This window comes from Dendrobates tinctorius, unplaced genomic scaffold, assembly GCF_039654945.1.
Source record: "Dendrobates tinctorius isolate UK_male_01 unplaced genomic scaffold, ASM3965494v1 ptg000152l, whole genome shotgun sequence".
Taxonomy (NCBI): domain Eukaryota; kingdom Metazoa; phylum Chordata; class Amphibia; order Anura; family Dendrobatidae; genus Dendrobates; species Dendrobates tinctorius.
Genome location: NW_027361819.1, coordinates 919,406 through 932,893, shown reverse-complemented (window position 1 = coordinate 932,893; position 13,488 = coordinate 919,406). Strand labels below are relative to the sequence as shown.

General features: G+C 47.5%; 1 protein-coding gene across 4 annotated transcripts in view; it reads left to right on the top strand.

The window, feature by feature from the left end:
- Nucleotides 1-13,488, top strand: part of LOC141050664 (uncharacterized) — an 80,588-nt gene that overhangs the window by 35,490 nt on the left and 31,610 nt on the right. For all 4 annotated transcript variants that reach the window (XR_012220518.1, XM_073547257.1, XM_073547256.1 and 1 more), the window contains exon 2: nucleotides 12,445-12,774. Coding sequence is in view for 3 of the 4 variants with exons in the window: in XM_073547257.1 (XP_073403358.1) it covers nucleotides 12,445-12,774 (330 nt within the window). In the remaining variant the exon portion in view is untranslated. The remainder of the gene's footprint in view (nucleotides 1-12,444; nucleotides 12,775-13,488) is intronic.

Genomic DNA, 13,488 nt, shown 5'->3' with positions numbered 1-13,488 from the left:
TCAGAAGGGAAGGAGCGCCGTTTGACTTTTTCAATGCAAAATTGGCTAGAATTCAGATCGGACGCCATGTCACGTTTGGAGAGCCCCTGATGTACCTAAACAGTGGAAACCCCCCACAAGTGACCCCATTTTGGAAACTAGACCCCCCAAGGAACTTATCTAGATATGTGGTGAGAACTTTGAACCAACAAGGGCTTCACAGAAGTTTATAACGTACAGCGGTACAATTAAAAAATCATATTTTTTCCACAAAAATGATCTTTTCACCCCCAATTTTTATTTTCCCAGGGACCCTAAAAGTTATTGTGCAATTTGTCCTGAGTGCGCTGATACCCCATATGTGGGTGTAAACGACTATTTGGGCGCATGGCAGAGCTCAGAAGGGAAGCAGCGCCATTTGACTTTTTTGGCTGGAATTGAGATCGGACACCATGTCGCGATTGGAAAACCCCTGATGTACCAAAACAGTGGAAACCCCCCACAAGTGACCTCATTTTGGAAACTAGACCCCCCCCCCAAGGAACTTATCTAGATGTGTGGTGAGCACTTTGAACCCCCCAGTGCTTCACAGAAGTTTATAACGCCCGGGCGTGAAAATAAAAAAATCGTATTTTTTCCACAAACATGATCTTTTAGTCACCAATTTTTTTTATTTTCTCAAGGGTACCAGGAGAAATTGGACCCCAAAAGTTGTCCAACTTGTCCTGAGCACGCTGATACCCCATATGTGGGAGAAAACTACTGTATGGGCACACGTCGGGGCTCGGAAGGGAAGTAGTGACGTTTTGGAATGCAGACTTTGATGGAATGTTCTGCGGGTGTCATGTGCTTTTGGAGAGCCTCTGATGTACCTAAACTATTGAAACTCCCCACAAGTGACCCCATTTTGGAAACTAGACCCCCCACGGAACTTATCTAGATGTGTGGTGAGCACTTTGAACCCCCAAGTGCTTCACAGAAGTTTATAACGCTCGGGCGTGAAAATAAAAAAATCATTTTTTTCCACAAAAATGATATTTTTGCCCCCAATTTTTTATTTTCCTAAGGGTAACAGGAGAAATTGGACCCCAAAAGTTGTTTTGCAATTTGTCCTGAGTAAGCTGACACCCCATATGTGGGGTAAAACACTGTTTGGGCGCATGGCAGAGCTTGGAAGGGAAGGAGCACCATTTGACTTTTTCAACGCAGAATTGGCTGGAATTGAGATCAGACGTCATGTTGCATTTGGAGAGCACCTGATGTGCCCAAACAGTGGAAACCCCCCAATTCTAACTCCAACCCTAACCCCAACACACCCCTAACCCTAATCTCAGCCCTAGCCCTAACCCTAGCCCTAACCCTAATGGGAAAATGAAAATAAATACATTTTTTTTTTATCTTATTATTTTTCCCTAACTAAGGGGGTGATAACGGACGGGTTTGATTTACTCTTTATGGCGGTTTTTTTGTTTGGCAGCTGTCACACGCTAAAAGACACTTTTTATTGTAAAAATAGTTTTTGCATCACAACATATTGAGAGCTATAATTTTTCCATATTTTGACCCACTGAGTCATGTGAGGTCTTATTTTTTGCGGGACGAGTTGACATTTTTATTGGTATCATGTTCGGGCACGTGACATCTTTTGATCGCTTTTTATTCCGATTTTTGGGACGCAGAATGAACAAAAACCAGCGTTTCATGAATTTCTTTTGGGGGGTGCGTTTACACCGTTCCGCGTGCGGTAAAATTGATAGCCTTTTTATTCTTCGGGTCAGTACGGTTACAGCGATACCTTATGTTTTGGCGCTTTTATGCAATGAAAATAATTTTATATAAAAAATAATTTTTGCATCGCTTTATTCTGCGAGCTATAACTTTTTTATTTTTTCACTGATGACACTGTATGGCAGCTCGTTTTTTGCGGGACAAGATGAAGTTTTCAGCGGTACCATGCATATTTATATGCGTCTTTTTGATCGCACGTTATTGCACTTAGTTCGGCGGTATGATAATCATAATTTTTTGCTTCCTTTTTTTCTATTTTTTAAGGGGTTCGCTGAAGGGGTTAACTAATGGGACAGTTTTATAGGGTGAGTCGTTACGAATGCGGCGATACCAAATATATTTACTTTTATTGTTTTTTTTTTGTTTTGTTTTTTTTTTATTTCCAAAAAATGAATTTATTAGGGAATATTTTTTTGTTTTTTTTAAAGTTATTTAGTGATTTTTTTTTTTAAATTATTTTTACACTTTTTTTTTTTTTTAACTTTATTACATTGTCCCAGGTGGGACATCACTGTCCTGTGACAGATGGCTGATCTGTCACGTCACAGATCACTGTGACTGATCAGCGATCTGTCACAGGCACTGCACAAGGCTTCCTCCTTGCCTGCGCTTTGCAGGCATGAGGAAGCCAGCTCCCTGCAGGCCCCCGAAGGTCCCCGTCACCATCTTGGATCCGGGGACCTGCAGGGAAAGAGCCCCCCGCAGCAGCGATGCACATTGCGCTGCTGTGGGGGGGCTCAGGGAAGCACGGAGGGAGCCCCCTCCCTGCCGATGCTTCCCTTTAACCCCCGGTACAACGCGAACGTGGGCGCCGCTGATCACTGTGACGTACTATCCCGTCCCTGGGAATTAAGTCCCAGGGCACATGGACGGGATAGTACGTCACATGGCAGAAAGGGGTTAATATTAGACAGTGTATGCTATATTTGATCAAATACAGTATTACTAAGAACTCTGTTACTTAAATTCACTTTTGCTTTTTATTTATTTAATTACAGCAGGGTTTTTTCATTTTGTCTTTTGTAGGTTTTGTTCATCAAGGCCATCAAGGTGGCACCTGCCCAGTAGCATCTATCGTGTTCCGATATATGCTACTGCACAGGCGCTACCTGCGCCATCTTGATGAAGTCAAATTTTTTTAATCTGCCAAAATAGCAACGTCGGAGGCGCCTGCGCTGTAGTATCTATCGGAATGCTATAGATGCTACTGTTCCACTGCCAGCGCCATTTTGAATAAGATAATTAAAAAAACAAAACTGTATGTCTAAATAAAAAGAAAATATGCACAGTATCTACCTTATCATGATGCAGTACAGGTGCCGCCTGTCTGTTGAATGTTATTTTTTTTTTTTTTCAAACCGTATTATATGCAGTATGTAAAATAGAGGGTAGGTCAGTGAGAGGGATCAGTGACCTGTCATAAGCCATCAGTATTAATAAGCAGAGAACCACATGAAGACTCCCCACAGTCCACCCTTGGGCACAAGCATATCATTAGCTAAAAACTGAAAATAAAAATTACACAACGACCACAAGACGGATTTCATCACCAGGTATCATTGTAATCAGTATAACGGCGCCGACCTGACACTATCTGGAGGTTACTGTGCACAATCCTGCTGGCAGCGGCACTTTAAAGGGCCATTTACATTTAGCGATGCACCAGCGATCCGACCCGTCAGGATCGCTGGTGCATCGCTAAATGATCGCTAGTGAGCTGCCACACAGGCAGACCTCACAGCGATGCAGCAGCGACGCAGCGCACGATACTCACCTTTCACACACAGCGATCCTGACGTCCTCCCGCCCGCCTCCACGAGTCGCTCATCATCACAGCAGGAAGCGGACGACGAGAAATGGAGCCTGACATTCTCGCGTGATCAGCGATGGACAGCGGGGGAGCCGGTCGGAGGTAAGTATCACACATAGCGATATCGCTATAACGTCACAAAATCGGTGACGTTATAGTGATATCGCTATGTGTAAAACCCCCTTAAGTCTCCTAAGATGACTAATAAATAAAGTAAAAAGTGAAAAAAAAATAAAAAAACCTCACAAAAGTTCAAATCTCCCCCTCCTTTGGCCCGTTAAAAATAAAGCAATAAAAAAATACACATTTGGTATTGCAGAGTTCAGAAACGCCTGATTTTTATAAAAGAGTAATGATTCAAAAAATTCAACATGTCAGAATTATATTTTCTTGTTCGCCGCAACATTACAATGAAATGCAGTGACAGACAATCAAAACATCATGTCTATTCCAGAATGGTATCAATAAAAACGTCTGAAATGGTTACGATGGTGATATTGCGATCTGTAGTTGTTAGATAAGGCAGAGACCTTTGGATTCCACCAGACTGAAGGCTTAGGTTGCAATCACCACTTATACGACAGCGGTATGTCCCCCATGCTCTTCTACCACTTGTCATTAATCAGCAGCCTGTTTCATGAGCATCCTTTTTCTGTGATCGCTGAACGAATCACAACAAGGAGATTTTTATTTCATACTTCTGATGCGATCATTATCACATGAGCTTAGTGACGTACTGTATGAACTGTATATATTTGATGGCCAAACGCCTAACCCTTGTGGTGTCTATTGGGCCTAAATTATGGCCAAACTAAAAAAAATGCTGCCCACTGATTGATATTGTAATATATGGCAAAATCATCCGCAGGGGTCACTGTCCCCAGAGCAGACATGGTAGGTGCGCACACATAGGACCACATGGAATGTAGCTTGTGTTTTGTATATGTGTTGTCTCCATGAAACTTTCCTGCTTGCATTAAAGTTTGTGATAAATATTTTCAGCTATTCTAGTGGCAGACGTATATGCTAAGAACTGTGGATGCTTCAGATCCCCTCTTTCTCTAGTAAAGGAAACCTTACAATCTTTTACTTTCCGGCTTTGGAAAGAGCCAGAGACATTTCCTCCTAAATGTTACAAGTGTTTTTGTTTTTTCTTTACTTGATGCCCTTCTGTGAAATGGTCCTGGAAATCTGTAATTACAGCTGTGATACCCCATTAAGGGGGTAGTAACTGGAGATGGGGGCACATCATGGTGTCAGCAAGTCCGTTGTACGTGTCGTGTGGTTGACACAATGGCTAACTTACGTAGACCAGGAAGGCGGCGCAGTGCTATTTCATGCTATAAATAATGCCTCACCATTACTAATGAATTCAGGCTTGGACTGGTCCACAGGAGAATCCTCCGGTGGGCCCCTATGCAGAACTGGGCCACCACCCTTTAATATGAGCAGTATTTGGCACTATATACTTGAACCACTATGTGCAGACAGAGATTGAATCTTATTCATGTAACAATCTACCCAGTTTATTGTTATATAGATTTGTAACTGAGGATAAGGTCACGTTTGCATGTAGTTGAAAAGTTGTGCCCTGGAGTTGGTAAATGGTGGGCCCCTGGCACCCCAGTCCAACACTGCTAGTGGTGTTACATCCCAGTGGACTGGCACAAAGTTCATAAACAGGATAAGGAGCTGCAGTAACAAGAAGAACATTTCAATAGTAAATTCTACACAATCGTCAGGTTGGGGTCAGTATACAGCCCTTGTGTGCGCCAATTGTGACTCGCAGGGTTAGACAAACACACATGTTGCAGCTGCATCCCCTTGGATAATGATCAGGCATAAGCTCCTGTACACACCACGCTCTGCCCAACCACAAGGCTTTATTCACAGTGAGGTTTTTGAAGAAGTTTTTCCGGAACTCACCCATTTCATAGTATGCGCACACAACTTTTTAAGGTGAATTACTCCTGGAAAAAAAAAGCACTAAAAAAATTGCTACAAAAAGTGAATATATGCGCAGCAATGTGAAAATGATTTGCTGTGCACACGTTCAGTCTTATAGTCCCTTCTTTTAACTGATTCAGACTTTGAAAGTGGCTAAAAGAAGCGACTTCTTCATTCTTTGGGCAATTTTTTGTTTGGAATCCACTTTACTTTTTATAATTTACACTATTAAAAAAAAAAAAAAAGCCCCAGCAAAAACGACAGAAAAGCTGTAGTTTTCCTGAAACGTCTTCACTTTGAAAAACTTGGCAGGTCCACCTCCATCTTAAAGATGTCGTGGCCACACAGCTGAAGGGAATCCACCAGAAAAAGCGCAGAGTAAAATGAACATGGAGCACAACAATGTCAAAATGACTTATCGTGCTCAAGTTACATCATGTCAACTTTTGTTTCGAACCCTGAAATGGTTGAAAGAAGTAGCCGACCCATTCTTCACAAGCCGTCCACTCATATATGGACCAAGAAGCCGGTCAGGAAAACAACTGCCTGCGCTTTCCTGAAACGGCTCCGCCTGGGAAAACTGAGTGTCTGTGCCAGCATCGGAAAGATACTGTATGCACATGCATTTATTTCTTTATCGCCTTATTGGGGGACACAGAATACCATGGGTGTATGCTGCTGCTGCTAGGAGGCTGACACTATGCAAAAACAATAAAATTAGCTCCTCCCCGGCAGTATACACCCACCGACAGGCACTAGGCACCTCAGTTTGTGCTTAGTGTCTGTAGGAGGCGGACCGGGATCTCCCCAGATCCGCATTTTTCTTTTCAGGTTTAGTCTGAACTTTTTAATTTTTCCCTCTTTTGTCTTTTAGGTTATTTTCCATCGGGAAACAGAGTGTAGTTGTCACCCTGATTTCCCATATCATGCGGCTGAGCGAGCAGTGTGGTGTCATCCACATCGCAACTCTCAGTACCGCAGGCAGGACTTTTCCCTTTCGCCTTCCGGTGATAAGGGTTGTGGACAGGTGGCTAGTCCTTGCCGAATCCCCCTCCTCACCCCTCTCTCGGGACAGGGCTGAGAGGAAGACGGCGATCGCAGGTGTTTCAAGCCGTCTTCTGCAGGATGCGGGTACAGAGGACTCCCTTCCCCCCAGCGGCCTGCCGTTTCCCCGTGGGCCCCTGTGGTCATCCTCTTCAGGGACGTCAGGTAAGTGCCTGTACGTTCCCTCCGGCCCCGCATAACCTCAGTGAATGGCAGAAGTTGTACCTTTGTGATTTCAGGTCCACAATTTTTGAATTTCCCGCCCTCTCTGCCTGCCGCGCGCTCACGCCGCTTGTTTCTCACTCCCAGGGAGACACTGGGGATTCCTCCACTCACCACACAGCGTCACAAGCAGGGGAGGCAGACTTCCCAGGGCCACTGTCAGATCAGCTCCGTTTTGTCGGCGCTGGCATGGGGCTGCGCCGTCTTCACTTTCACTTTCACTTTCCCTCACAGTCTCCTCATCGCTGTGCTCCCTCCTCCCTTCCTGAGCGCGCTCTTTTCAGTGCGCCTTTACTAGCCCATCACAGGGCTCCTTTTCGTTTCATATGCCAGCCTCCTCCTTCGGCCATGCCCTCTCCTTCGCTGTTAACCAGTCATGGAGCGGCCGCTAAGCTCCGCCCCCAGCCTCCAGCACAAAGATTTCCTGGTTGTTTCACTCCTTCCTGCGCTGTTTGGGGGACACTTCAGCGTTTTCTGCTGCTCACAGAATCTCGGTAGGCTCGGCTCTGAGGCAAAGATTAGCTCTCCTCGGCAGTTATTCCTTAAATCCTGCGGCCATTCAGTGCAGTCTACTTATGCCCAACCCTTCAGGGGATCTCTGCTTCAGGCCCACCGCTATCTATTACGCCTGTGCGCGCTGTAAAAAGAAGTGGGCATCGGGTCAGTCGTCTCCATTCTGCCCCCCCTGCAGTCCTTCCAATATGTCAGCATCTCAGGAGCGCACAGAGTCCCGGGCGGAGGGCGCTCTTCCCTCCTCTCTCCCCCCGGAGTGGGCCGTTACAATGTCACAGTCTGTTTCTGACTTGACAAAAGTATCACAGTCGCTGGTCCAGGTTTTAGAACGATTACCTCAGCTATCCTCAGCCACCTCTGCCCCGACCACCTCTCGGGGTGAGTCGTCCGCACCTGACCGCGACCTTCAGAGAGACAGACGGGGAAGGTCTTCTAGGAAGCGGGCTCTGTCCACTTCGTCCTCGAGCTCGCAGGGCCCTTCCGCTCCCAGGCCTCCTTCTCCTTCCTCAGATGACAGCCTTCAGTCAGGCGATGATTCTCATTCGGAAGCTAGCTCTGAGGGGAACAGCGTTTCTAAAACGCGGGACATGGTCGATAGTCTTCTTGCAGCTATCTTCCAAACACTAAAACTTAAACAGGATGAGGCTCCAGCTCAGGAAAGCTCGGTTGTCCTTAGACGAGCCAGACCTCCGTCCCGAACCTTTCCCAATCACAACGATTTCAATACTACCTTAGCCAAACACTGGGAGCGCCCTGAACAACGTTTCTCAGGCCGCAAGTATTTGGACGTTCTGTACCCCTTTGACGCAGAACTGCTCTCAAAGTGGTCCAAGGCTCCAGAGGTAGATCCTCCAGTATCCCGGATAGCCTCTAAAACGGTGCTCTCTCTGCCAGACGGGGCGTCGCTCAAAGATTCTACTGACAGGCAGATTGAATCTCTGGCTAAGTCTATCTTTGAGGCATCTGGCGCCTCTTTCTGCCCTATTTTCGCATCCGCCTGGGTGGCGAAGGTCATTTCCGCTTGGGCAAAAATCCTTCGCAGAGGCATCTTAGCGTCAGCTCCTCAAGACGAATTGGCAGATCTTGCAGATCAGATTAACCAGGCGGGAAAATACCTTTTGGCCGCCTCCTTGGACGCGGCCGGCTGCGTAGCAAGGGCTAACAGCAACATAGTAGCTGTACGCCGAGTCCTTTGGCTAAAGTCATGGAATGCGGACACTACTTCGAAAAAGTCGCTTACCAATCTGCCATTCCATGGCTCTAGGCTCTTTGGAGCAAAGCTGGATCAGATAATTTCCGATGCCACTGGAGGCAAAAGTTCTTCGCTTCCCCAGTCTCGACCAAAACGTCCCTTCAACAGAAGGGGGTTTCGACCATTCAGGCCTTTTCGTCCCTTCTCTGCCACGGAGAGAGCCACTCAACAGGATCGGCCGCCTGCCACCAGGGAGCGGGATCAGAGGAAACCTTCCTACAAACCCGCTCCTCGCTGGAGATCTAGAGGACAATATTCCAGATCTGCAGGAGCCAATTCCGGCAGATTTTCGTCTAAGTGACGGGTCACCCCCACCTGGAATTTCTTCCAGGGTGGGCGGCAGACTTTCCTTTTTCGCGGATGCTTGGCTGTCCGTTGTAGACGACGCTTGGGTCAGAGAACTCGTCGCATCCGGTTACAAAATCGAACTTGCTTCACTCCCGAACAGACGGTTTTTCCGGTCTCGGCCTCCGCGACAGCGGGCCCAGTTTCCGGGTTTTCTGCAGGCCATTTCCTCCCTTCTTTCCGCCGGAGTCATTGTTCCCGTTCCCTCAGACGAACGGTTTTCCGGGTTCTACTCCAATCTCTTTGTAGTCCCGAAGAAAGACGGCTCTCTTCGTCCTATTCTGGACCTCAAATTGCTCAATCGCCACGTGAAGATTCTTCATTTCAGGATGGAGTCTCTTCGGTCGGTGATTGCTTCCATGGAGCCCGGGGAATTTCTCTGCTCGGTGGACATTCGGGATGCCTATCTCCACATTCCAATATGTGTGCAACATCAGAAGTATCTTCGATTTGCGTTTCAGGGAGACCACTTTCAGTTCACAGCTCTTCCTTTCGGCCTGGCTTCAGCGCCCCGTGTTTTCACGAAGGTGATGGCGACTGTGATGGCCATCCTTCGCTCCAGAGGGATCCTCATCATCCCTTATCTGGACGATCTTTTGATCAAGGGTTCGTCTCGCCAGGACTGTCTGCGGAGCCTTCAGATAACCCTGGACACTCTCAGCTGCCTAGGTTGGCTAGTCAACAAGGAGAAGTCCATTCTGGTCCCCTCCCAGCGTCTGACCTTTCTGGGTATGGAATTCGACACGGAGCTAGCCCGTGTTTTTCTTCCAAAGGAAAAATTTACAACTCTGTCCAAGTGCATCAAAACTCTCAAGAGGCCTGCTCCCATTCCCATTCGGTTCGGCATGAAGGTCCTGGGGAAGATGGTGGCCTCCATGGAGGCAGTGCCCTTTGCGCAGTATCACCTTCGCCCTCTCCAGCTGTCTCTGCTTTCAGCCTGGGACAAGACCACGATGTCCTTGGACCGTCCTATTCGGCTTCCTCTCAGAGTGAGGCAGTCTCTCACTTGGTGGCTACGGCCAGCGTCAGTTCTCCAAGGGAGGTCCTTCCTTCCGCCTCAGTGGCAAATCATCACCACCGATGCGAGCCTTCTAGGATGGGGAGCCGTGTTCCATCGGAAAGCGGCCCAAGGACGCTGGAAGCCACAGGAGTCTCTCCTTCCAATCAATCTTTTGGAGATCAGGGCGATTTTCCTGGCCCTTCTTCACTGGCAGCCCCTCCTTTCCGGCAAGCCGGTCCGCATTCAGTCGGACAACGCCACGGCCGTGGCGTACATAAACCATCAGGGGGGTACGCGCAGCAAACAGGTAATGTCAGAAGTGGCCAAGATATTCCGCTGGGCAGAACGTTACGTTCCGACAATCTCCGCCGTCCATATTCCAGGGGTGGAAAATTGGGCAGCCGACTTTCTGAGTCGCCAGGGCCTAGCGTCCGGCGAATGGTCCCTGCACCCCGCGGTTTTCTCTCAGATATGCGACCGTTGGGGCACCCCGGATATCGATCTCATGGCATCTCGGATGAACCACAAGGTGCCGCAGTTCGTAGCCAGGTCCAGGGACCCTCTAGCCGTCGCATGCGACGCACTGGTGACTCCGTGGTCCCAGTTTCAACTTCCGTATCTGTTCCCGCCTCTGGCATTGATCCCTCGGGTGGTCAAAAAGATAAAATCGGAAGGCGTACCAGTGATTCTAGTTGCTCCAGATTGGCCAAGACGGCCTTGGTACGCGGAACTGGTCAACATGCTCGCGGACGTTCCCTGGAGGCTTCCGGACCGTCCAGACCTTCTCTCGCAAGGCCCCCTTTACCACGAGAATTCTCAGTCTCTGAGTTTGACGGCATGGCCATTGAGACCGCAATTCTAAAGGAATCAGGTCTGTCCAGTCAGGTTATTCAAACTATGATCAGAGCCAGGAAACCAGCCTCTTCCCGCATTTACTATAGGTACTGGAAGGCTTTTTTCCGTTGGTGCGATGATAGAAGAGTCTTCCCAATGTCGTTTTCTATCCCGTCTATCCTAGGTTTTCTTCAAGCTGGGTTAGACGCGGGTCTGTCCCTCAGTACGCTCAAGGGCCAGGTTTCCGCTCTCTCTATCCTCTTCCAAAGAGAGCTAGCTTCTCTACCACAGGTCAAGACCTTTCTACAAGGGGTTTCCCACGTGGCTCCCCCTCATCTTTCGCCAATAGACCCGTGGGATCTCAACCTCGTTCTTAGCGCGCTCCAGAAGGCGCCGTTCGAGCCTCTCCAGGACATTCCTTTGTCCCTTCTCTCTTGGAAGGTCACCTTTTTGATCGCCATTTCCTCCATCAGAAGAGTTTCTGAATTGGCGGCCTTGTCATGTCGTTCCCCTTACCTCATTCTCCATCAGGACAAAGCCGTCCTCAGGCCCGTTCCTTCTTTTCTTCCAAAGGTGGTTTCCGCTTTCCATATCAATGAGGATATCGTCCTTCCTTCTTTTTGTCCGGCTCCATCTCATCCTCTTGAGAAGTCTCTCCACAAACTGGACGTAGTTAGAGCCCTGCGTGTCTATCTTGCCAGGACCTCCTCCTTCCGTCTGTCCGATTCCTTGCTAATCATCTCTGAAGGTCGCCAGAAGGGCCTTCCGGCTTCCAAATCCACGATCGCTCGCTGGATTCGTTCTACCATTCTGGAAGCGTATCGTCTTCAGGAAAAGCGGCCCCCTCCGGGAGTAAGAGCTCATTCCACCCGGGCTGTGGCGACTTCGTGGGCTGCTCGTCACCAGGCCTCGGCCATGCAAATTTGCAAGGCTGCAACCTGGTCATCTTTGCACACCTTCACGAGGTTCTACAGGGTTCATACCCAGGCCTCCTCTGATGCTGTGGTTGGTAGGAAGGTTCTGCAGGCGGCGGTGGCTCACCGGCCGACCTGAGCCTTTCGGTTACTTTCGTTCCTTTTTGCTGTTCCCACCCTTGGGACTGCTTTGGGACGTCCCATGGTATTCTGTGTCCCCCAATAAGGCGATAAAGAAAGATGGATTTTTGGTTCTTACCGTAAAATCTCTTTCTTGGAGCCTTCATTGGGGGACACAGCACCCTCCCTGTTTCAGTTGTACCGTGTTGGGTCTTAGAGTCCCCTATTGGGTTGGTACATATGGTTCGAGTTTTTTCTCGTTGCTTCTCCTACTGCTTTTTCACCAACTGAGGTGCTTGGTGCCTGTCGGTGGGTGTATACTGCCGGGGAGGAGCTAATTTTATTGTTTTTGCATAGTGTCAGCCTCCTAGCAGCAGCAGCATACACCCATGGTATTCTGTGTCCCCCAATGAAGGCTCCAAGAAAGAGATTTTACGGTAAGAACCAAAAATCCATCTTTTCTTGCTTGTTATGGGGCACTCCAGTATCTTTGCAAGCGCCAGTCGTGTTGTGTATTTGTATGTATGGGAAGTTTCATGTACCTGTGGTCCATGCTTTTTCTGTTTTTATTTTCACTAAAATGCAAAAATAAATCTGAATATCACTGTTTTGGAAGGTTTTGACACTCCGACCCTGAAGCTCGGAAAGCCATTTAATACTCCATTCACTCTTACAGGTTGTGCCCTTGAGATCACTGTTCCTTCCTCACAACTTGGGATCGTTCAGACTGATGTTCTTCTGCCTTGCACATTCAAAGTGGAAAAGCCTCCAGTAAATCTCCAGTACTTGGCCATCTTCTGGCATTTTGGCGATAAAGAGATTGTAAGATATGACTCAAAGACAAAGGGGTCTACTTCACGATTTGTTATCGATGAGCAGGCGGTCAAAAGGGGCGATGTCTCTCTGACCATCTACAATGTGACAGTCTCTGATGAGGGCTCATACAAGTGCACCGTGGTTTACACTCCGGACACTCAAGAAAAGAAAATCCGGTTAAATATTCTTGGTAAGTACATTATTAAAATGGTCATAGTCTTATGGATACAGGTACGCAGTTATCTTTGTTTCCTGGGTCCCCTGGGCCTGTAAGTCACATTAAAAACTAGCTCCGAAAAACATCTGTAGTCACAAGTCTACATCATAGTGCTCCTGCCGGCTGGCTAAAAATGTCCTGACAGAGAAGACACAGAGATTCCTTATTCTTCCCAGAGTTTATAGGAAGTAAGGGACCATTGGGATCTCTCTTTGCCTGTTACCTGGACATATTCAACTACCCCCCCTCCCGTAGACAGGAGAGTAAGTAAAATAAGTAAGAGCATCTCCAAACTACTATAGCTTAAGAATTTGTGTGCCTTTATGGCTCTTCGTACTTCTCATCTTCCAAAATTGCACAGAATCCTTGAGCTCATTTATTTTTCTCAAACTACTCTTATGCAATCCTGACGAGATGCACCGCCAAAACAAATTATCATGAATGAAGAGGAAGAGGCAATTGCGCACCTTCAAACATCCAAATTCCCTGGGAACACATCGGTTGCCAATCAAAATGTAAGAATCAGAAATCCTAACATTCTTCGAACTCCTTGAATCTCTGATTGATGTTATGATAGTAACCAGCTCCAAGCTGGGAAAAGACTCTACCAAAGTGTGGATCATACCATTATATCCTCCCTACTGCACAGAGATATTAAGATGCTAAGAAAGATGAAGTAATCTGTTT